Source organism: Strigops habroptila, chromosome 2 (assembly GCF_004027225.2).
Source record: "Strigops habroptila isolate Jane chromosome 2, bStrHab1.2.pri, whole genome shotgun sequence".
NCBI classification, from domain to species: Eukaryota; Metazoa; Chordata; class Aves; order Psittaciformes; family Psittacidae; genus Strigops; species Strigops habroptila.
The window spans coordinates 50,904,095-50,930,789 of NC_044278.2; the positions used below are offsets into that span (position 1 = coordinate 50,904,095).

General features: G+C 35.6%; 1 protein-coding gene across 9 annotated transcripts in view; it reads right to left on the bottom strand.

The window, feature by feature from the left end:
• The window catches only part of STS (steroid sulfatase), a 103,566-nt gene that overhangs the window by 46,189 nt on the left and 30,682 nt on the right, over positions 1-26,695 (bottom strand). For all 9 annotated transcript variants that reach the window (XM_030475591.1, XM_030475590.1, XM_030475589.1 and 6 more), the window contains 2 exons: positions 24,648-25,071; positions 16,959-17,095 (listed from right to left, as the gene is read on the bottom strand). In XM_030475591.1, the coding sequence (XP_030331451.1) occupies positions 16,959-17,095; positions 24,648-25,071 (561 nt within the window). The remainder of the gene's footprint in view (positions 1-16,958; positions 17,096-24,647; positions 25,072-26,695) is intronic.

Sequence of the window (26,695 nt, forward strand, 5' to 3'; positions counted from 1 at the left end):
AAGGTTTTTACATTTCAGGTCATAAATATGCAAATGTTTCCGTGGTATGCTCAGAGCCATCCAGTTTCCCCTTGATAAATATGTAAATCAGTTTGCCTCTGCAGAGAGGAAGTAATTATCACTTTCAGACCTAGTCATTGAGCTCAACACTTGAGGTAAAGATGGAAAATAATAAAACCATTGACAGCAACACAAGAAGTGCTGCACATATGGTGAACAGTACATAAACTCTGCATTCAACTTGTATAACATTCGGAGCTAGAACACGACTACTGGAAAGTGGAAATTCTGGGGCGAAGCAACAGGTTGATGTTACAGCACCTTATCTAGAAGACAAGTGATTCTGCATAGAGGAAGTATTAGTATACGAACATCAAGGGTGGGGAGAATACTAGTTAGTATAACTGCTTGTACTAGAACAGAAAACAAATTAATAACTAATTACAAAATGTACAATAATTCCTGCAGGAAGAAAGTGGAGTGTAGATTCAGTGCAAAGTCTGGAATCAGTCCTATTGTGTTACTATTATTTTTAAAGTTATGCTATGGAACCAGCCCATACTATGAAGTCTTCTCCAAAGAGCAAAACTGGAATTTCAAATGCACTCAGTTCTTTCTATGACATGTTAGTGGGATCTTTGGTGTCAACAGGACATTCTGCCAAACAAGCAATATCTGCTTCTGAAAAAAGCATATCTATACTAGTGTTTTAATTCAGATCAGGAGTGCCTATTTACAGTAAATCCAATCAGGGACAGTTAATATATTTCTGTTTGCATAGCAAAGTCCTTTTGGATTTCGTGACCTGGATTCCTTTCAAATTAAACTAAACTCGAGGATGGACTCCAGGCATGCACCTAAGGCACTCACACTACTGATGCGCATTCGGTCTACGGGACCACAGTACAGCTGGTCTGAAGTGGATTTCCTGTCTCTGCTGATGTGCTGACAGTCTCCCTCCAGCTTGGAATAGTTCAGACCTACCACTGTTGGCAGTTCAAAACATGGCTGGATTGAGGAATCCTACACTGAAACTCTAGTGTTAGCACAATCAAGTTCCACCTGTGTGTATTGTAGATACATAGAGGGTGGGATCTACATACAGTGTACCCATCTACATCTGATATAGTTACTATAAAGAGTTTTCAAGATCAGTAAAGTAAAAGAAGCATTTTCATACACAGCTCATCTATCTTAAGATGAATGAATTTGGCCCAAAAAAATCTGAATTCTTTTCACAATGAAGTAAGATGAGGCAATTGCCCTAGATTTACCTACCTAATATTACCATGCAAATCATGTAATTGTTAGGCCCAGATAGGTCTGCAGAACATCAAACATTTTTCTGTTGGATTCCCCTAGACTCCAGGTGAGACAAGTAAAATCAGTACTTGGAGAAGGGCAGTCTTTTTAAAAAAAGCAAAGCAACTTTGGTGTGGGGTCACCTAAGCTATCCTTGTGAATTTGCTTTCTGTTTGGCTTTGGATTGCCATCTAATTGTAAACTTGTAATTGACATGTGACTGTTTATACATTCTTATAAGTATAATGTGTCTTTCAGACCTCAGGATAAATTTTCAGCATAGTGCACAGTAGATTACATACGCACTGCTTAGCAGCTATGAATAAATCAACCAAATTTTGACTTGTAATTATGCATAAGTTTTTCCTAGAGATAAGTACCACATCTCTTATTTTACTTTTTCATATAGGGTTCAATTTATTTTGTAAATGTTAAAGTTGGAATGATACTTTAGATATTTATAAATACATGTGGATAATGAAGCACAGAGCTAGGATGCGATTAGGAAAGTTGTGAAGACCTGTAAGTACAGCTGCAATATAGACAATGCAGGATGGAAAAGTTTTTCATATTTACATCAGTACTACAGCACTAATGATGGATCATTAAAGGTCAAAAGCATAACTATTCAGTGGCTATCTCCTTATTAGTATTTAAATTAGCTAATAAATGCATTGCTTGAAATTCACTTTTAGACCTTACATCTGTTGAACATAAGGCTATGTATTTCTAATGGAAATCTTAATTTTTAGCCTGCTTAAAATTCTAAAATATGAGAGATGGTCATGCATTTTAGGAGGGTCCATTGCATTTGCATTTTGCATGACAGCTGTGATAACTTTTGGGGTAAATTTGCATCTTCATTCTGCACACATCTGAGAATAAGATGCCATTTCACACATACAACTAAGATGCATAATGCAAAGCACACTGCTTAGTTCCCCACTTTGAGGTATCCCATGTTTTCTTTCAAATTTTGGAAGGGATTTCTTTAGGTAGGACCTAGGCAAACTGTAAAGACAACTGAAGAATGATGTTTGGTTTTGAATTAGACTGTCAGGTGAAGTTAAGGTTTCAGCTATTTAACCATTCCAATATAAGCTGATGGTGATTGATTCAATAATTATGGAGTGATAAAAGAAACCCTTCTCTACATCTTCAAAGGTTTAAACATTTATTAATGTCAGATTCAGTTTTAAACTGAATATGTGTATGCTCTTAGATCCAAATGTATAATGCCAACATTTTGCCAGATTAAAGTATGAAGAATTATGAAGAATTTAAAACAGGGCAAGTAATTTCACCCCACTTTTTAATCCTCTGCACTTTTCCATAAATTTCAAAGTATTTGTCAATGTGTTTGTTTCATTTTTATAATTTTTATTAAATAAAATTGGAACTGTGATAAAATTGATTGGCATTTCTTGTCTTTCAACAGCCAAACCTTGTAACCTTTGCTGAATTTGGGAGCAGGTTTTAAAAATTTGGTATAAATCAGATACCTTAAAGTTCAGAGTTTTAATACTCCTCATGAAATCTTAATTATTTTAATTTCCTGGTTTTCTGATTTGAATTGCATAATGCTAATCTTACATGAAAGTAGCTGTGCATTAACTCGCCCCCAAAACACAAGATGCCTCTTTTTTTTTTTTCCCCTTGACAGGACCACCACCATTCACACTTACTAATTCACCTACTTCTCTAATTGCTTTGGGGCAATTCAGTGGCTTTTGTGCCTAAGACACTTGAAGCCTACTATGCAATCACCATCTCCAAACCATGCTACCTGTGAATGACTCTCTGTACAGACACTGTTAATACCAATAAGAAAGCAAGCCTGACTGAAAATTGTCCTCAAGGGAGTTTTCCACTAATGACTGCCTTGTCTAGATGACATTCTAAATTAAGCAAAAAATAACAAATAGGTTGAAGGCTACAAATCTTCCTTTATGATTCAGGTTTTGTTGGGTTTTGTTTTGGTTTTTTTTTTTTCAATTATTCTCCTTCTTTCCTCTTTTTTTTTTTTTTTTTCTGTTCCCAGTATGTGTGTGTGAGTTCAATATGACAGTATCTGTGCCGATTTAAATTCCAGAGGATCCTTTCAGGACGGAAGGAAAATAATTTTTCAGGTCATCCTCACTGATTATAGATGACTAGCTCAAAAGATTTCTCACTACCGTATGAAATCGATTTGATTCCTTAATTCATCTAAGGGTTCCTGTAAAAGTATTCCCAGCCTATTCAGAAAGAGCTTTTGTTGAAGTTTCAGAGTAGTACTCAGTAGCAGAGCAGATGTTTACAATAAAATAAAATAAAATAAAACAAAAAATAATAATAATAAAAAAAAAATCTGCCTTTTTCTGGTCCAAGGCCTGCAAAGAGAAACATGTCACTCATTTTAAATTACTTTGGAAACACTTGAGGTCTCTGCCCCAGGACAAGATGTATTTGACGTCCCCAAGACATGGTGGGGGCATGAAATAATGGAGGGCCCTGAAATCATCAGGCCATTTCTTTTTTTTTCTTTGCCTTTTCCCTACCTAATTCTTACTCATGAATAAAGAAATATGTGACATGAATTTACTAATATAGTTATTAATCTGTCTTTACAGAGGTTCAAGAATATGAATGATATGTCTCATTTGGTTTGTAAAATGAAGTTACAAAAATGGACCTATGCAACTTTCCTGTGTGAAGGCAAGACAGATTTCTGGAAAGGCTCTGCTTTGCATACAAGGATCACAGTGAGATGTGGTTTTTAGGATAAATCTAAAGGATAAATTTGAGATGAGGAAGGATCACTCAAATAACAACACCACAGATCAGCTGAAATACACAGATACACGAACAAATTAATCTAACTGTAAATATATAGTATTTGGGGAAGAGAGGAGTTATTGCTAAGGTAAACTTTCCTAAGCACAGATGGCAAATAACCACTGGAATGCTCCAGACAACAAGTTTCTTACTTACGGGAATAGCAGTATTCCTACAGATAGAGAGGCAGGTACATGATTAGTTCTTTCTGAATCTATAACCATGGTATTTAAGTATCACATACAGAGAAAAATAAGTATAGAACAGCAAATAGATTTCTGCTCTCAAAGGCACTGGAAAAGCATGGCTAACTATACTGAGCAACTGACTGTATCGTTATTGAGATTAAATAAGTATGACAACAGTAGGATAGAGCATTTGTGTATGTTTCCCGATTGTGTATTTATTATACCTGTGTCTCCTGTTTAAACCAATTATTTTCTACTCTCTTATTGTGTATTTCTAAAGGTAATACAGACCAAGGGAAGTAATTAAATGTCACATCAGAAAATCAGTTTGCATTCTGAGAGAGAAATGTGATAATTATTCTCTAGTCTTTTGGGTTTTTTTGCCAAAAAAGTCCTCAAAGCTCTCTTTACCTCAGCCATTTACTTTTATGAGCAGCACCTGGGGGCTATCGCAACAACTAGTTGACCAACTACAGCAGAATCACATGTAATTTGAAGTCTGAATGGACTGAGAAATTTGGGATATGGGGCTTATGAGGGATACCTCAGCTCTATTAATAAGAATATTTAGGTTATATCCCATATAAATGTTTTAGGATTCTTTTAAGGACAACTGCCAATTCTGTGCCTTATTAAAATAATTCTGGTATAAAAGCCACCATAGCAGCACTTTGCCCATAACACCATGCTAAGATGCTCAAACTTCACCCTGTAGGATGTGCTGTGGTTGATAAAAAGGAACTTACATGACTCTGTCCTGAAGCTGGCTTGGAAGGGACTTTAAAAGATCATCTAGTCCAACCCCCCCTGCCACAGGAAGGTACATCTGTCACTACTACCTGGTCCACTGTCTCACCATACTCACAGAAAACAATTTCTTCCTAATACCACACTGTAATTTTTTATTCTCTTTTTCCATTATGTCCTATCTAAACCTACCCTAGTGCTGTTTAAAAGTGTTGCCCCTTGTCCTGTCATTACAGGCGCTGGTAACAAGTATCTCTCTGTCATCCTTGTAAGACCCCTTCATATAGAGAAAGGCAGAAATAAGGTGTCCCTGGAGCCTTCTCTTCCCCAGGCTAACAACTCTAGCCCTGTCAGCCTGTCTTCCTAGGGGAGGTGCTCCAGCTTACTGATCATCTTCACAGCCCCCCTCTGAACTCACTCCAAAGGTCCACATCCCTCTTGTGTTGGGCTCCCGAGAGCTGGATGCAGTACTGCAGGTGGGGTCTTATCAGAGCAGAGTAGAGAGGCAGGATCATCTCCCTCAACCTACAGGACATGCTCCTTTTGATGCAGCCCGGGGTACAGTTGGTTTTCTGGGCTGCAAGGGCACATTGCCATGTCATGTCCAGTTTTTCATACACTGAACTGAACAGATAAATTATATTTGTTCCAATCATAAATAAAAACAAATATTCATATATTGCTTGTTAAATGTGTGCTTTGCTGTTTTGCAGTACAATAATCAACTGTACTCTGGACTAGAGGCACTTTGATGTCTTTCACATAGCCACATGCTATACACATGACTACACTTTTCACACTGCCAGAAACATTATCTTACATGACTTTGGCAGAAATGCTGAGACATCCTGAGCTACTCATTTATTTCAAACATCTGGCATTAAGTTATCTTTGGGTTTGCGGGAATACAAAATTCATATCACTTTTCAGGGTCAGACCACTCTTTTCTTTAAGTTTAAAGCACATTTACATTGTATTATTTCTTGTTTGCCTGCTTTGTTTTCAAATTCCAGTCTGATTCAGAAGTACACGTAGAATCAATTTTTAAGCCACAAATATCTCATTCACTGAAATACAAAAGCCTGAAGAGCCTAAAACCTTTATCCTCATAATACAGAAATGGCAGCGGTACTTTAAAAGCATGCAAACTGAAGCACACAAAGGGCGAAGTTAATCACACATAATTTTAGGCAAACTAAGTGTGACATGAGTCCATCTAGTAGTTTGCTAAAAGGGTGCTTGCTGAAAAAGGAAGATGCTTCTCCTCTTTCTCTTCCTTTCTGCTTTACCTGGAAGCTGGCTAGGAAAAAGGAGGGAAGGGAGAGAAAGGTACCCTGCCTCCCTTCTTGTGGTAGCACCAAGCTGCAAAATAGACTGAAGCTGTGAAATTTAACTTCATGATGGTCTGAGGTAGGGATTTTATTATCCTAGCACCTCTCTTTCATCATCTCAATCAAGCAACTTGGGCCTTAGGGGTCAGGTGCTCCTTTGGATATTGAACTTAGTACTGTAACCTAAAATCTGTTGGGTGTTCTCAGGGTTACTACAATGTGCTCTTTTTGAGGAAATGTTACAAAGAAACTCCCAGGGGTGGGAGAGGGAATGATTTAAAAAGAACTAACTCAAGGGAAAACAAAAAAGAAAGCATTCAAAATAGTAAAAAATACCCTGAGTACACTAAATGAAATATGAAAAAAAGAAAAAGAAAAAAAAGACAGTAACATTTAAAAATAACAGGTAGGAAAGCGTAATAAAGATTCAGCATCAGTTTTTCTTAAACAGCATCCTAAACTGAAACAAAATTGCCTTATTCTACAACCAAGTAATGAGGGAAAAAGATGGAGAAGTGCAAAGTTATCACTTTACCAGCCTGCCTTTCACTAATCACAGTATCACTATTCCAGTGCTTTCCCTAACCTTAAAAACATCATTATTTATCTTCTTACTATATTTCATTATTACACAGAAAATGATAAAAAGCTTTCTGTAATGCAAAATACAGAACTGATTTCTAGAATAATAATGATTTTTGGTAGTATTACAAGCCTGCCCATTATATAGTGAAGTTGTTTCAGCAGTCAGATGTACCATTGAAAAAAACCCAGCCATAGTCAATAAAAAGGCAGTTCTACCAACCTCATCAATAAGAGCTTATTACCACATGGAATTTGAGCCTTGTGATTCAGCGGTGTGAAATTTCTGCATGGCAATTCACTAATAGGAACTAGCATGGCAATGAACAATACTTTACAACATAATCGATATTGCCATAAGCTTTATTGTATGATTACTGTTTTCACTGAGAATTAGTTCCCCTCTGTTTAAATAGCATGGTCTCAAAAGAATTTACATCCATTTCAGAAGAAGCATGAAGAAGCTTCATGTCTCTCTCCAAGAAACAGCAGGGATGATTTAAAAAGAACCCCTAGGATTCTCGGTATCACCACTGAAACTGAAATGCACATGGTCAATTTTAGGTTTTTTTCTACAGTTAAAAGAGATGCAGCCAGCTATGAATAAATGGCAAAAGGCTGGAAGACTTTCCTGAATCACCACAGAAACTGTTCATATCATTATAGTTCACGTGTTGGTGAAGACCAGAAGAAAACTGGAGTTCCTGAGCTCAGGTACACATTCTAACTATTTCCAAACTCCAACATGGATCAAGACCTGGAAAGATAAATGGCTTGCTTTCCCCTCTTCTCCATCTCCATTCTAGCTGAATCAAAGTCCTAAAGCTTTAGTATAGGTCCAGAGACGGATTAGTGAGTGACTGGTACCAAAGCTATACCTCAGTAGGTAAATCTGAACATCATCTCTGTGCCTTAGTTTCTTTTCTGGGAAACAGATTAATGAGATTCCCCTGCCTCACAGAAACTTTGTGAAAGTGCTTATTTGTGAATATGTTATATAGTCTAGTGAAGAAATGCCACAGAAAAGATGAGAGGTGTCAAATAAATCTGTCTTCAACACTGAACTTCAATAGCGTGTGTTAAATAAAACATGAGAATTCATATTTAACAATGAGGAATACACTTACTGTTGAGTAGCTGCTAATTAAGAAGGCATTCTGTGATGAGGAGACAGGGTTCCAATGGGAAAAGAAATGCCATGTAAACATACACTTAAAAGCTGTACCATAAAACACAAACATAGGAAGATTGATTTTTCCTATCTTAGAGTACCTGACTTCATACCCTTACAATGCTCACTGTGCCTTCTGAGTAAGAATTCACAGACTGTATCAGTTATACTAAGGTACTGGGTAATCCACTACAAAACCATCTGAAGGTAAAGTAAGGGGTGTGGGTGGGAAGGTTTAAACATCTTTAGCTCCTCTGCTCCTCTGTTCATGTTTAGTCTTCTTTCATAGACATGTAACTTCTACCAGCAACATCCCTCACCTATTAGCTCAGTTGCATCCTTTATTAAAACCATGATTACAAGCTCCGTAAATACCTAGACAGATATGGCTTTCAGTGTCCAAGTGTTGAAGAAAAAGGAAGGCAAAATCATGTTCATAAGACAGCGCTGAAGGTTTCAGGCTCACAACAGGGGCACTTTGGCCAAAGAGAGCGAAGCCTGTCATTCTGATCCCTTGTTCTGGGTGACTGGCTTACCAAATTCCTGGTGAGTTTCCTTGGGACAGGGCAAATGTAATTCCTCTTAACAGATACATAGTATCTGTGCTAAAAAGTTTGCTATGCAGAGGCACTCCACCAGCACAATCTTTAGCAGCTTTTTTTAAACTGCTTTCCTAGACTGTATTTTGGAGATTAGCTACAATTTGGATACAGTTAACCTTATTCAGTTTCCTCATTGCAACCTCGGCCCAAGCGTACATAGAAATCACTATATTCCTGCAGTCAATTTTAGCTTAAGTCTTTATTGTGCTCTTAATCCCACTCCCCATCTACCTCAAGCAAAGAGCAATAATCCAACCATACCATTTATTTGTGAAATTAAACTTTAGGGGAAAACGTTGGTAGTACATTTCATTACAAAACTTCCTATTCTTTTGCTTGGAGAGTTATTGACATGCTGGAGAGGGAGTCTTCATCAGGGACTGTAGTGATAAGACAAGGGGTAACGGGTTCAAATTAAAACAGGGGAAGTTTAGGTTAGATATAAGGAGGAAGTTCTTTACAGTGAGGGTGGTGAGGCACTGGAACAGGTCGCCCAAAGAAGTGGTAAATGCTCCATCCCTGGCAGTGTTCAAAGTCAGGATGAACAGAGCCTTGGGCGACATGGTCTAGGGTGAGGTGTCCCTGCCCATGGCAGGGGAGTTGGAACTAGATGATCTTAAGGTCCTTTCCAACCCTAACTATTCTATTATTCTATGATTCTTTTATCCTTACCAGATCTAAGACAAGCTTTGAGTTTTATCCTGGTAATGGAGATTAGCTTGTACCAAAAACAATGCTATTTTTTTCAATGATTAGAACATTTTCATCACAATGTTAGATGTCATTTCATAGTTTTTGTATTAGACACAATTTTCAGAAGTTCATAACTAAAAGAAAGCCTTTAAAATTTTGGAAGTATATGATTACATTTTTGTACAGTAAAATGAACAATGCACTAACACATCTTGTTCTCACAATTTAACTCCTGCAATATCAGACACAAATGCAATCTGCTTTCAGCTGGCAGCAAATTTTGAACAACACAGCACTACTACCACAAACTGCATTACACTGAAGCTTTCCGTCATGGAGTGCACATTACTAAGTCATTATTTAAACTTGACTGATTAAAAAAATGCTGTAAGAATGGCTGCTTAAGATGTGCTTTGCAATCTTATACCTAATGTTCTAAGGAGCCTTGCTGTATACAAAGATGTAATAAAGAAAAAGAGAACTGTACTTAAGAAGGATTAGGTAGCTCAGGAGGCTTATCATCATGGAAATGGGAGTCTTTCATCACTTAGTTACCTCCTAAATTCAGTACTGTTCAGCAGTGACAGAAAGTCATTGCTGCTTAGTGACATATGAAATGAGTTTGGGTTTTAGTGGAGATGGTAATTTGAAAGCATCCACATCATAAAAGACAGAAGCACAAATATTTTCAATATGCACCCTTACTGATGATTTTCCCAGATCTGACCTAAAGAGTGAATGTGCTTCAAGAGCTTAACTACTGCCTTAGCTGAAGAAACAGTCTCTTAAAGTTAAAGCAGAATGGCAGAACAGTGTGGGAAAATGCTGTTCAAGTCAGAGAGTACCTGTATTGGCTGAATACCTTCTTCCTCAGAGATGCTGGCTGAATATTTTCCGTGATAACAAAACCTGGCTCAGCTAAGTTTATGCCACATTCATAACAGCTGGATAAAACAATCTGAGCCTGCTTATCTGCCATTTCCGATAATGTGGCATGATTCGGCCGTGCTTATCTTTTATATCAACTTTGCACTGTTACAAATGACTACATCAGGTGAAAAACCATGATAAATTAGACTTATCTCTGCGTATAAGATTTTTTCTGAAAAGAGTAAAAATAAGAAAAAAATAAGGATAGCTTATTCATTTTTTTCTCAAAGCAACAGGAATTTATTCTTTTTTTCTTCCATATTATTAATGATTTTTTTAGCATAATTCAAAACTCTCAGAAGATTTGTGGTACATTTTTAGATTGGTCCTAATAGTGTAGGATTCTAAATAGAGGTTGAAAGCAAAAAAACCTACAGTGAAGTGAAATAAAGATGTAAGAATTCACAGTAACAGCCATTAGCAATTATTTGTAAAAGAAGAAACATAGATTTCAGGTGAAACTTACCAATACTGTGCTGTTTCACAGAGAAATAGTTACTGCTCAATATAGGAAAGAACATCAAACGAACAAACAAAAACCCCAACATCTAGAAATACAATTTCATGGGGAGGATAACTTGAAATAAATAAGCATATTTTAATTGCTTTGTAATTAAAAATAATAAGTCAAGTTTAAGAGCTTATAGACTTGAAAGGTTAAAATAATTATTTTAAAATTATGAAGAAAATACTTTTACTAAGAAATTGAAGACAGATCACATGCTATTATGCAAGCTTACAAAACCTGAAAAATTGGGTGACTCTAACATGCTTCACCTCAACAATTCCTTGGCTGTAAGATTTAGACCCTTCTTTTTGTTTTGTGAATACCTTAGACTATGATACCTTCATCAGAGCAAGAATTTTACTGAGAGTCTTGTGGGCATAGCACAGTTTTCTGTCTCCTAAATATATTACAATTTCCCAAAAGTACCTTTCATTTTGTTTCTGAAAACATTCCTTCCATCTGTTAGTAAAGCAGTGGTATATCTATTACTTAAACACAAAAAAGCTACAGGGGTCAATAAAAATTGTTCAGATTAAATTGGAATGGTTTTTACTTAGACCATTGATTCACATCACTCCATAGCTGAATAAAAGTTAAAAGCAGAGGACATGATCAATCCACAAACATTGCACATTTTCTATTCAGATGCACACACACTCATCAGATAAAAGTCATAAGCATTTAGTTTTTATCATCGCACATTCAGGCACTGTACGAATTAAGAGACACAGCATAATTCTGCACATATATATTGATATAACCTCTTTTACAACACTGGGTAATCTAATTATGGAACAAATAAATTAGATGCTTTCACAAAGGTCTGGAGTTGACTTGGCAGAGCTTTTGCTCTTCCCTTCCTCCTTGAAAGCATTGTGTGAAAATAAAAGTTTATAGACAATTCTTAATCATAATAAAAGCTGAAAAGAAAAACAGTGTGAAAAGTGGTCTGATTTTCAGTTAGTCCTACAAGATTTTACGCTAGCTGGCCTTTCTCAATGACGTATGCTTTACTTCTGCCTTGCTGTATTTCATTATAGGCCACATATCACCCCAGAGAGTTGTATAGTTGATAGTAGAACATCACAAATGCTTTGAAAAGTCATAAATGTTCCTCAGGTAAGGTTAAATTTATTCAGATACCAAAGATCTTAATTATGTAAATATTTTCAGTTTTAAAAAGTTAGGTACTGCATTTCCTTGTAAGGAAAACCTTTTTAAGATATCACTGGAATCCCCAAATTGTCACCACTGTAGTAACACCAAATCACAGAATGGTTTGGGTTGGAAGGGACCTTTAAAGATCATCTAGTCCAACTGCCCTGCCATGGGAAAGCACATCTGCCAGTAGGTCAGGTTGCTCAAAGCCCCATCCAATCTGACCCTGAACACTTCCAAGGATGGGGCATCCACAACTTCTCTGGGCAACCTGTTCCAGTGTCTCACCACTCTCACTGTAAATGAACTCTTCCTAATCCAAAACTATTCTCTTGATGTTTAAAACTGTTGCCCCTTGTCCTGTCAATACAGACCTTGGTAACAAGTCTCTCTACATCTTTTTTATGAGACCCCTTCCTATACTTAAAAGGTAGAAATAAGGTGTGCCTGGAGCAGAATTGTTCCATCCTTCTGACAGTTTTCGTGGCCCACCTCTGGACCTGCTCTAACAAGTGAATGTCTTTCTTTTGCTGTGGACCCCAGAGCGGAATGCAATACTACTTGTGGGGTCTCACCAGAGTGGAGTAGAGATCGAGAGTATCATGAGAGTATCTTGCTTCTGTCTGGTTCAGTGAAGAGTTCCTTGGTTACTCTGGACTGACTTCTAATGATTATGTCTGATTTTCTTTCAAAGTATGAATTGACTTCAGTGAATAGCTTTTCTCTTTTCTCTAGCATCTCACAGGATCACAGAATGGTTGAGATTGGAAGGGACCTCTGGAGGTGGCTTTTTCCAACCAACCTGCTCAAGCAGGGCCACTTGGAGCCCAGAACCATGCCCAGATGGCTTTTGAATATATCCAAGAAGGGAGACCCAGCCACCTTTCTGGGCAACCTGTGTCAGTGATTGGTCACTCTCAGAGTAAAAAAAGTTTTCCTGATGTTCAGAAGGAACCTCCTGTGTTTCAGTTTGGCACCACCAAGAAGAGCCATATTCTTTGCATCCTCTCTTCAAGTATTCATACACATTAATCAGATGCTACCTCAGCTTTCTCTTCCTCAGGATGAACAGAGCTCTAGCCTCAGCTGTCTCAGCTTTTCCTCATAAAGGAGATGCTCCAGTCCCTTAATCATCTTTGTGACCTTTTGCTGGATACTGTTCAGTAGCTCCATATACCTCTTGTATTGGGGAGATATGGAACTATTCTCTTCATACAAAACTCTAGCAAACTTCTCAAAGTATTTCAAACACAAGTTACATGTAAGATGCATTGGGATTTATTTTTGCTCCTTTTCTTCTAATTTACTAACATCAGATGATGGTAATATTTTCTTGGCATAACTTGATCCTAAGACAGGTCAGAAGATCATTGCAGAGAGACAGTTGAGATTTTTAAGCTTGTAGGCATCTAAATAATAAAGATATCCAGAGAAGGATATGCCAGACTACCATTTGTGAGACATTTTTACACTTAAACCATTCAGTTGTGATTGTGCCACAAAGGACTAAGAAGCACTATGTAGTTTTTCTACTGTTAGCAGAACAATAAACAGCTATTTGCAAGAGTGGTGTTGAATAAGTGTCTTCACACAGCTTACATGCAAGTCTACAGGGGGCTCCAAAACTCTTTGCAGTTATATTTTTTGGATTAGTGTAATGCAATTTACATCAAAAACAATTTCTGAACATATCCATTTCTCTTCCTATACTCAATTAGGAATGAAGGAATGAAGGAAGGGAAGAAGGAAAGGAAGGAAGAAAATTGTAATATTGAATTCATTCATACATTCATCATTTCTTTTTCCATTTTTGGATGGTAGGATTATTTTATCTGCTCTCATGTGAATTATAATTAATAGAATTAATAAGGTGCTTAGCCTGCATTGAAAGAAAATTAATGTTATTAGCCAGAGAATAACTCTCTAAGGCATGTCACATGCAGTGACATTATAACTGTGAATGCTTTAAACATTAAATTCTGTTACACACACATTGGTATGCAAACGCAGTACACATATATGGTCCCAAAGCTTATTCAGAGACCTTGTATTCTGCATTTTTGACGTGGATTGTAATCATACCCTTCACTATTGGTTTAGTAAGTCACAAATATGAAGTATTCAAAGCAGTATTTTATTCACGTGTCTTACAGGTTTTTCTCTTCCTAGCATGGAGATTGTCTTATAATTGAATTATTGGTAATTGATTACCAATAAATAAACAGATGAAAATAGAATTGTCTCTTATTTAGAATTCTCATTCATTGTGGACTTCTCTGTCTTAATAGAAACACTGTTGCTTTTTCTCTTACAAATGGCAATTCAAGTCTTCTTACTGATTCCAACTGACCTCTCAAATCAGGAACAGTATTTCATTTGCATTTCATGGTCCAATCTTGATACAACTTTTTAATCACTGGTACCTGACAGTATTAACTTCTACTTGTAACTTCTAGTCTACCTTTTTTTGGTTTAGTCATCCAGAAGAGATTCTGCGTTTCCTATACAGTGGGTAACACATTTTAAGTTTCTTTCAGAACTGAGTAAAAGTTTGTGTTTCTTTTCCTACTAAATGCCAAACATTTCTGATGTTGTGCTATAACACAGTTTTCCATACTTATTTTTATTTCCTATGCTTGTGTTGTCTTTTATTAGAAGGTTTTGCATCATATTGCTACATCTGGGCTATTTTGTTCTTATCGCTTTTGCAAGTTACATTTATCTATACATAAATACTAATTTCTGTCTAGTGAATGATGAAACCTCCCTTTGCGAAAACTTATAGCTTTATCTTTTTCAGCTTTTCCAGAAAATTTTGTTTGACTTTTCTACTGTTACATCTTCAGAGGCATTCCAGGAAAATACTGGCTACTGACATCGGCAAGTGAATAAATCTACTTTGTCTGATATAGCTGATGCACTGGAATTTTCAGTGGAGGTTAATGGAAATAAACACTCCCTTCAAATGAAAAAAAAAAAAAAAACAACTAAAAAAGAAAAGTTCTATTATTCCTTCAGACTCCTTTGGAAATGCCAGCCATAACTTTTTTTACCATTCTAATACTGGAGCAGAAAGTAAGAGAGGATCTAGATACATTTTCTACCTCCTGAAGCAAGCATGCCATGTGTCAACAGAGAAATCTTACAAGACATAAGCAAAACCAAGTAACCAGACCCCCAGCTGAAACAAGATTTGATGCTTGTATACTAGTAAATGACAGCTGAGGATCTGTTTCCTGAATAAGCTAGCTCTATTGCCCCTGATGCTCCTATAACGAATTGTAAAGGACAGTACACGAGGAAACTCGTTTATCATCTCCTCTGAGTTTGTTTAAAATTCCTGTTACCGCCATTAAATTTGTATCTCTGATTTACCCCAAGCTTTTTAAATAATATGCTTCTGTGTTACAATTTGGTTTGTTTGACACATCTCCTAAGAGCCTGTGGTCATTCTGGAAGAGAGCAGTGGTTTTAAATCTGTTACCACCTCTGAATCATTAAATAGCTGAAAACAGCAGCATGTCAGTTGCCCTAGTTTTCAACTTGCTGTTTAAGCCCCAGAGCCACTCTCCTGGAGGAGGCAGAAAAACATAATGGCAGCAGCAAATGACCAATTAGGTTGGAATAAGCTAAATACTGTAGAACAGAAAAAGAAATAGTAAAACCAATCACAGATAGTAAGTCCAGCTAATGCTCAGCAGCTTACTACAATGCAGATGCAAACAGAAATGACAACACATGCATACTTTTATCTAATGTGAACACTTGATTGATCAAATGCTGGTGGCCACTATGGAAATGATAATGATTCAAGTTGTGATACAAGTGGAATGAAAGCCACTCTCTTTTTACAAAACCTGAATTGAAAAAAGAGGGGGTTTTTCTGTTATCATCTCCCACATGAAAACCCTTCCTCCTGTATCACAAGGGTTTTCCCCATTTTTCAAATAGTGCACTAAATACATTAAAAATCACTAAATGTGATGAAATCACAAATCACTAAATGTGCTATGCTGCCTTTTGTCCCCTAGCTTCTGCAACCAGAATTCTTGATGCAAAATATGCAAGAAATTTACATGATGTTTAACTGCACATGCTTGCATAGTTTAAAAATATGTATGTACCAAAACTGAGTATCTGTTTATAGCAACTTAATGAGGAAGCAACATGTTCTTGGAGAAAGCCAATTTACACTGAGTTATACTGAGAACAGAATTGACTTAGGGTATATGGGAAGGAGAAATGTAAGATCATGTTTAGCTCCTAATGCTGCTATGCTCCAATCTATTTATTTTCAAATATGAGCTGTTGTTGTACAGAAAGTCTGTTGAAAGATGTAATGATCAACTGCTCTCCAGCCTCAAAAAGAATGGAAGGCTCTGAAGGGCCAGTTGTTTGGTTTTGACTATTCTTCATGAACAGAAGTGGACCACATCTGAGTGACTTCACTAATTCAGAAAACTCATTAAAATAATTAGCAAATTACTTTTAGCAACAGTGCATATTGTAGTCACTTAATGTTTTGGTATCAATGTAATGTGGTCACTTTTCAAATTAGTATATTGTTTTATGAAGACAACATGCAGAGGCCAAATAGCACCCAGAAGCTCATGGAGTTGGATTTAACTACTCTGCTTCAAATGTCCACAGTTATGGTGTCCACATCTCTGCTGAGACTGTACTGTATAGACTACATTCATAGTCAAAGAAGAGAGTAGGCATTTGTAGGACACAATAAATGTGGTCAAAAAGTAGATATTACAAGAGGTCAGATCATTGTGCCTTTTAAACAACTGTTTCTTTTCCCTAAGTATAAAAGACAAATATCTCAGATATACTGTAGACATCCAAACCACAGAAGCTTGCATTTGGTGAATAGAAGTCTTCCATGAATTCCCTTTGCAGCTATTAGAAGCACATGTAACATACCTACACTCCAGTCCATTTCTTCCACTGCATCCCCATATAAACCATGCTTGCTCTTTCCTCTGAAATTTTTTGAAGCATATAGAGCAGTATGGACATGAAAATAAGACAAGACAAGAAGAAATGGTGCATCAGTGTTCCTGGGAGAAAAAAAAAAAAAAAAGGAAAGAAAACAAACCCCCAAACACTTAGTATATTTTATAACAAAATTTCTACCAAACCAACAAAACAACAACAACAAATAAAGGAGTTTGAAAAGGAATACTGTAACTGATTACAAGGTAATCCTGAACACACACACGCACATGCACACACACAGAGTAAAAATGCCATTCTTAACTGAACACTGGATTGAAAGCAATAATAAATGACAAAACCGAACTAATTGCTATTTGCTATATATATTGAAAGAGTTGTTTAAAGCCAGGAACATAGCAGTTTCTGGCTGCAAGCACCTCTCTTCATTTCACAAGTACATATTTAAAAGTCCAAATGCAATTGCTGCTCAAAAACATACCTTCCAAACTGTATATGCATATATACAAAGAACACAATTACCTTCCTCACAAAGTCATATGGAAGTTGGTAACTAGACTGTATGACGACCAGGGTCAAACACACCATAACATCACAATTATGTTAAACCAAGTATACTAGTACTTTTCCTCCTCCTTTATCCTGGACTAAGGTATATTACCAAATCTCTTCTCATTTAATGCTCTCTCTGTGTATTCTCAAATGAATAACAGTACATAACACTGTAAGTATGTTGCACCAAAGAATATGTAATCTCAAAGTACATGCTAATATAAAGATTTTTCCTCTCACAGTAATTAACAGTCTCCATTGTCTTCAGTCTATATCCTGAACTGATACAAAAGAAAGAGTGCAATAAATAAACTCTCTAAATTTTGCTCTTCATGTGATCTATCAACACGACATTTATGACCAGTTCCAGCAGGCTGTGAAAGCACAGCTCAAGAAAGAACTCTTACTTATGCATTATTTATAGAAACTTTACTTAAAATTGTACAGCACTAGCCAAATTTACTGCTGTACGCTCTAACAGCATTTGTAGTGCATTATGCATATTGTAAATATCAGTTGAATCACAAAAGCACTACCCAGAAAACTTGTCTGGATCTCACCTTAAAGCACACAGTAAATTACAGCATACTTTTGGGTTTATCTCCCATATTTTCCTTCACCAGTCTGTGGTGGATAATACCTGTGATTCACATCAACATTGAAAGGAGACTATGTATTTCCACATGCAGTTGATTCATCCACCCTTTAAAGAGGGAAGGAACAATAGAGACATGCACACACAAACTGTTTCTTTAAAATGAAAGAAAAAAATTCTAACCTTTAGAACCTGAAAACAAAGTCTTTAAATAAAAGGGATTAATCTGATATCAATACTTTACTCTTCAGGAAAATAACTAGATATAATCTAGTACATTTATGATCCATTTTTCCTCTCTCCTTGGTTAGATCTGTTTTTACACAAGCTGCATGGCAAAAGCTTTCTTTTTCACTTGCATATGCAGCAGTACATAAACACAAAATGTGAAAAATTGATCCAGATTACTCACTTGACAAGTGTGCTTCCGACTGGGACTTTTTTTTTTCATATAAAGTTTCCCTTTTTAAAAAATAAAAAATAAAAGAGACAGAATAAACAGAACATTTTGCATGTGGAAAATGGAAACAATTAATTCTCTTCAAATATTTGTGCGCATATCCTGTATTTTCTCAGTATTATACAGTACAGACTCAAAAAAAACCAAAAGGAAAAAAAAAGACTATTTTTCATAAAATATACACTTTCCATGAAGTTCTGTTGCTATTTGAGTGATCGTACATGTGAGAACCTTTTATTACTGTAAGAATAAATAAGACTTCTATCAAAAAGACTGGAAATATCAGCACTTCAAGTAAAAAATATATTTATAAGTAAGTTTAATATTTAATATGTACATTAATGTAACACTGACCTTTCACTAAAGAACATTTCTGCAAGGCAGCTGATTCTCAGCTTAAAACTTGCATTTTTTACTGCATAGGATTATCTCTGACTTTTTCCTTAGACACAGTTCACTGAATTGAGAGTAATATACAAAGTCTAGAGTAAAACACCACAAAAATTTACTTTATACTTAAAATGGCATAGTCACAATTTACTTTCCATGCTACTGCCTTGTTCTGTGGTCACAGAGATAGTGTATTACTCTAAATGTATACCTGTGTTGCTAAAAGTGAATATCTAAAGCCTCCATTGTAAATGTTATTTTCGAGAGATAATAATTCAGATTTGTTTTGTGAGGTTTTTGTGGGGTTTTTTGTTGGTTTTTTTTCTTTTTTTAAAATGGAACTGACACAAAGATCTAACTTGCATGAAGAGCCATCTAATCAAGGATTGATATGGAAGGGCACTTCATCATTCTCTTCTTTGCAACTCAAATTGACAGGATCTGATTGACAGTTTGCTGTCAGGTGGAGAAGTGTCTCACCTATTAATATCCTATAAAAGATCACAGGCAGCTATTTATCTCCTGCCAAAACTCTTTGAGGAGAATCATAACTGTCTACCTTTACCGTGACCTTGAAAATGGAATGACAATCAGCTAGTAGGCAGGAGAGAAATTTGACAATAACAGCTTAACTCCTGAACCACTTCAGTAAACAGCTCCTTCAAAAATGTATTGCCACTATCTTTTACCCAGTTCTAACACAGGGAACTTCAGTTTCAAAAGATCAGAGATTCACTCACTCCAATATAGTAATTTTTTTTATCATAACATGAATCACAGAGTCTTTTCAATTTACTGAGTAGCCAGAGAGATTACATATATATAAGACATTCTTTCATGTGCATTTAACTGATCGCGAAAACATCTAAAAGCATCACGTTGGTGGTGACTCCTCTGCATTGTATAGTGTATAGTACTAGATTCTTCATTTTTAGTGTGTACTTTTACATCACTCAAGGATTCAGTTCAGGTTTGAGCTGTAAAGCTTTAAAGTGGGTGAGAGAGCAAGGTACAACCAATCTGACATTGTGCTTCACACATGGGTCTTTTAACTTTTTTCCTGCAATTGTGCTCTAGATGCTTGCTGCATTGAAAACTCCTTGGGTAATTTTCTTTGCTTTTCTGCTCATTGATGTTAATATAATAATCTAAGACTACTGCAGCAGAGCAACAGGTGGGGCTCTGGATTTGTGTCCTGTACTTGTGAAATCAAACTGAGATTTCAAGTATGATTCTGTACTGGAAACAAGATGGGGATATACCATAATGGGAATTCATTTTACTTTTTCACAATAAATTCTAAATTAACCTTTAATATGATGTACAAATATGATCTTTTTGAATTTATTTTTTTTAAATTATCCTAACATTCTATCACAAAGTACATAATTTTAACTTTTTAGACCATTACACCCCCTATACCAGTGCAGGTATCACAATTCAAAACAGCTGACTATGAAAGCAGATATATTTGGCTTTCCCTGAGTTGGGCAAATGCTGTGCTGTGTTAAAATTGGGTTAACAATTGTTTCTATAAATCCCTATTTCCATAATATAAAAAGTCTTCTAAATTCCAGCTAATTCACACATAAGACACACCTTAAAACGCAGATCTCATATTTTCAAAATTTTGCAAATCAGAAAAGAGAATTCCAGATCACCCGGGGGTAACTTATCAAAACCAAAAAAGGTGTTGAAAATGGAATGAGAAAGGGAAAAAATTGTAAAAAATTGTAAAATCTGAGTCTTCCTAGAAGATATAGAAAAGTAGGATGTGTTACTACTGCAAAACAATTCTAACATGCAAACAGACAGGTTACTTTTGACATGGCTGATTTCATGCCTATTTCTTCCTTTAAATGGTTAAGATGCATAATTCATATATGTTTTTATCTCCCTTCTATATAACCTTTCTTTTTCCCCTTCAAAGAGTACATTCTCTTAAACATGGGGAAAAAAAAACCAAAAAACCTCTCATTTACTAAAAATTCTACTCATTACTAAATCCCTTTCCCCTGAAAAACCTTGGAGCCTAGTATACAGATTTACTGCTTCTTAGAAGTGTTCCATTTTCAATGCAGTCTGTCACTCATCACAGAAGAAGTTAGGTCCTTAATTCTTAAATTACTTAAATCTTTGATTTTCAGATGGCCCTAAAGTGTATGAATTCACAGCTTCTTCCTGTTAGCTTTTTGCTCAAAAGGAACAAGCAGAAATCTGAGAAAAAGGGATGAAGATCCAGCAGAATTGTTACGGCTTATAAGTTACTACCCTTTTCTAATATATATGCACATACGCTTCATGTGTATACAAAGATAAACTAACACTTCTCTATAATTTGTATTTTGCTGCAAACTATAAGGAATATTCTTGTAGGATTCATAAAAACACTTGATTTCAGAGCTCCAATTCCAGTACAACATGCTAACTGCCGTATCTTAAGACCTAGTTATACACAGAAAAACTAAACCACAACCTGGTAGAGTAGATGACAAAAAAATCAGAATAGATGCTCTAACAGTGTTTCAATGACTGAAATAGAATAGAAAAAGAAAATTAAAAAATTATCAACTGTCATCACAAAATTTTGAATATTACAGCTATCAAATCTACAACTGAAAAAAATGGAATTAAAATTGTTCAACTTCATCTTCAATGTAGATTTTGAACATAAACAAGTTTGCATGCAAAGACTGTTTTCCAGAAGTGAGATTTCATTAGAAATTTTTTAAAAAATATTATTATTTGTAATCTTCTATATGATTTGTCAGAGAAGTATTCTGTATCATAGAGTGGTACTTTTGTGTTGTTAATTTCTGATGTGCTAGAAATGGACCTCTGGAATTTTCCAAATTTGGATTGTCTGTGCAGCATGTCATTAAAAGACATGCTGAAGATACCTGAGAGACAACCATATTGAATAATTAGCAACCATTTGACTTTCAAATATGCTGTAATGTCTAGAGAGTGTTCTAACAGGTTTACAGTATGTACACACACTTGCTCTTGGGAAAAAGTAGTGAGAATTAACATACACTGAGCTGACATGCCCACTTACAATTAGGGTGAGCAAGTAAATTAGTATTTGTTTTTGCACACTTAGATCTGACACTTTCAATTGTATATATTCTTCTCCTGTGCCACTTCTGAGCATTGAATATTGTATTTGCTCTCTTTCAGTCTACCTAAGAACAAATGATAACACACATACACAAGACTAAGGAAGAACAAATACAATACAACTTCTCAAAAAAACAGACCAAATTAAGTATAACTGCACACAGCTATACACTATGAAGAAATTTTAGAAGACTAAAAATACAAAATCTAATGATTATACAGAATCATAGAATCATCTAGGTTGGAAAAGTCCTTCAAGATCAAGTTCCACCATAAACCTGACACTGCCAACTCCATCACTAAACCATGTCCCCAAGCACCATACTGACACGTCTTTTAAATACCTCCAGGAATGGTGACTCAACCATTTCCCTGGGCAGCCTGCTACAATTCTTGACAACCCTTTTGGTGAATTTTTTGTTAATATCCAATTTAAACCTTCCCTGGTACAACTTAAGGCCATTTCCTCTTGTCCTATCACTTGTTACTGTGGAGAAGAGACCAACACCCATCTCGCTACAACCTCCTTTCAGATAGTTGTAGAGAGTGATAAGGTCCCCCCTGAGCCTTCTTTTCTCCATATTAACCTGATTACTCTTATCTGCAGGAACAAGTTTTATGGTCATATACAATGCGAACAGGGCACAGTTAAGATTGCTCAAATGCCCTAATTGCTTCTCAACGCCTTAATGTGCTTGGATATTCTTTAATATAACATTGACTCTGAATTGTTTGGGTTATAATTCTCATTATAATTGCAGCACTCCTTGCAACAAAGTTTATTGTAAATTACAAATATGTGCTATTAACCTTGACTTCAATTTAACATCTTTTTTGTCCGGGAACTACACTGAGAACTGAAGCCAAGTGCCTCCCTGCTGTAAAATCACTTACCTTCAGCTGCGTCAACAAAGCTATGCTGACTTAAATGATAAATTGTTTTGCCAGATCTAAACACTAACCTACGCAATAACATTGTCCGCATTATGAATAGTAATAAATTTAAAAGAGTTACTAGTGTTCTAGCATTGATTTCCAATCTTTAACTCCCATGTTTTGGAGCTACCATTTTATTGTCTGCATTGAAATCAATGAAACATTCAGAGATATCAAAAACATTATGAATCACTACAGGCACACTGCATACTTGTAAATCATGAAAGAATCATCCAACATACAGTTAATGTACTCAAGAGTCTTTTGAAATCACCAAATACTTGGTCACTAAGCAAATAACCTTTCAACAATTTTCAAAGAGGTGCGTGTTTATAGTAAACAAAGTACTTCACTGTTAAATTAGCTAGAATGTAGATGAGAAGGCATCTTTATATCTACCACCATTGCTGAGAGGAAATAAAGATGTTTTAGGTTATTTATAAACACTCATGAGAATGTTGATGTTGGAAAGGCTTACTCACTTAAAGAAATTTGATATAAGAAACATTTTATTTGGTATGATGACTACAGATGGCCACATCAAATATTTATATGGATAGAAATGATATAAAATTGCAGTATGAGATCAAGATTTTAGATAAACATTTTTTTCTTGATAAAAGTCTTGATGAATGCCACATTAAGTCTAGAAAATATAGGCTCCAATTCTTTGGTATAAGTTTTCATTCAGCAATGACACCATGCGAATCTATTCATGGTAACCACCTAGTACATAATTTTCAGAATAGTAATTAATGGACTTCTTATATTTTAGAACATATTTTTACTTTTGATTAATTATTTTTAGAAATGGTGCAACCTGTTTAAAAAGTGACCAATACTTTGACATATTCTTCAAGAATTTAAATGGATGAAATATTTTTTCTTCAAATATATCCATTTATATTTCACAATGTATAAATGTATACTTTTATGATTCGATGTCATTAAAAGACCTGCGGTAACAATTACACCAAAGTAGCTAACATTGAAAAAATGCAGAACGACTTAGGATGACTTTGTACAACCAATGTTTAGGTAACCCAATGTGATGGCTACTAAAAAATCATTGCTTTCAAAAAACCATTTATTTCCTAACTTCTGTAAATCAAATCTTCTCAAAATGAATCTGCCATAAAAGTGAGGCATCTAAAATGACAGTATCTTAAAAAATTGGCCTTATGAATGCCATTTAATGGATGCATCAAATCAATGATGAAGAACAGCTTCCCATTCCAGAAAAGTAATGGATTATGACTCTGCATTGTGCTTTCACATAATTAGTCACATCGCAAAAGATTTTTCATATCTCAAGTTACATGAAATTCTCAAGAATGAAAGTCCTAAAAAAGCTAAATGTTGGGGTTTTTTAAATTTATGAACCATGTAAACATAAAGTTTTTAATTTTTATAGAGAAAGTAATTATATATGCAATAGTCGCTTTCACTAAAAAGATTAATTTCAGTCATCTTTTGAAGAAAAAAATGATGCTACTATATAATGACATATTCCTTATGCCCACCAACTTTTTTTTTTCTACTTCTGCAGAAACATTGTCATTGTGAAATGCCACCATTAAATTAAACACAATTAGAAACGTACCTTTCTATAAACTGTACAGCTTCCTTTGTCAGTCTCTGAGTAAGATTCTCATAGGAGAGCGGTTGCTGGATAATCTGATGGTCCCTCATTAAGAAGCAGTTGAAGTACCGAAAATGATAGAAGAAGAAAATCAAAACCGTGAGTGAAATGGCAGTTATTAACAAGCAGTAACCCAGTGCTCGGAAAGGTACTCTGAGAAGGCCAATGTACTGCACTATTGCCAAAGAGACCAGGGTGATTCCAGTGATTTGGATTGGGATGACAAGGGATTTCTGAACCCCTTTTAAAAATACGCTGCCTTGACCAGGTTTGCAGTCTCTCAAGTTGGTCACAGTAAGCCCATAAAAGTAATCAAATCCATGACTCAGGGGGTGGTGGCAGAAGTCATTGCTGCTTTCACAGTTCATCCCAAGATGCCACTTTCCTACAAAAAGAGAAGGGCAGGGAGTATTTCTGTAGTTAAATCATCAAACTTATAATGTGCACTATCCCAAACATGAAACTGTCATTATTTGTCTGATATTTCCCCTGCCCCCAGGCATTTATTGTGAGGATCCCTATCTTCTATATTCTATCTAATCTTTCTTTATGCCTTCATCAAAGACTTTGCTTCATGTCTGCCTCTTCATTTTAGTAAGAAACTGTTTGGCACAGGCTCTGATGGAAGCCATTAAATTCTGAGTGGGCTATCAGGTCACCAAAGAGCAACATAGCCTTAACAGGTAGTTAACTTTGAAAATTAAGCCCTTGTACATATATAGTTAAGCAGTCATAAGAAAACTGTAGCAGCTACTGCTTTTTTAAGAAAAGCCAATATGGAGAGATGAAATATCTTTTCCAAAATTTTTCTGGCAAATCATTCACCTTCAACTAGGTTAAAAAAAAAAAAAGAAAAAGAAAACAGTAAGACAACCAGAAGATAAAACATGAATAGTGAAAATTAAATTTATTATTTAAATGATTGCAAGATGTCTGAAATTCACAATATACATATATACAGTGAGGAAGATTATTTTACATATAAAAAATATATATTTTATATGTAAAATATATATATTTATATATGTGTGCGTATATATAAAAACATAAAAGAAGAAACAATAGTAAAAAGGAAATTACTGCCAAATACTCTTTCACAGCATTTTCTCTTACTAGGAAATCGTTCTATTTCTATAGTAACATTGGACACTGACTGACGCAAGAAAACAGTGAGTATGATTTGCATTACAGTAGCATAATCTATTTCATGCTAATGATAGTGAGTATCTAGGTAATTCATTCTATGACTCAGGTACATGCCCTCATCATATGCTTATGCATCACTCAGTCCAACAGACCTAATTGTTTGGTAACATTAAATCCAAATGCATAATTAAAAAAAAAACAAACAAATTTAATTAAGCCTATTGACATAAATGATGGCTACAGCTATATGCTTTTTGGTCTCAGCAAGGAAGTATGTTGAATATTTGACAAACATCAGCCTTGACAAAACAGATGACAATATGTACTACTGGGTCAAATTTTGTTTAATTTTTCTGAATCAAATACCTAAACATGACCAGTATATTTCAGGGATCATGATCTTTAAAGAAATTAACAAAACCCCCCACAAACCCAGTAAGTCCTCATCCCCATAACCTAGCCCAAAGAAATTGAAATATTTTGTTCCAGAGACTTGAGGATACAGGTGGTAGAAAGTACATAAAAGGAAAAAAGGACAAACAGAATTTTTCCCTTTCCTGCACCATCCCAGCTTTTACATGTCTATAAGAAAGAGTCCTGACGTAGGCAGTCCTGAGCATCTTGGGGATCTAAAGAGCAGCACATTGATCCTGCACTTCTGCCTTTGGCAAAGACAAATGCAGATACTGCAGTATCAAGATGGGGGTCAGTTCTGATTTTTTGAAATAGTGCCTTGCAAATGGGATCCATGTCATTATTTCTCTTTCACAAATGACAGAACTAAGGTATGGCATGGGAAATGTTCTGTGCCTAAGTTATCCTGTCAGCAAAGGTGAATTAAAACACGACAGAAATCTTGAACC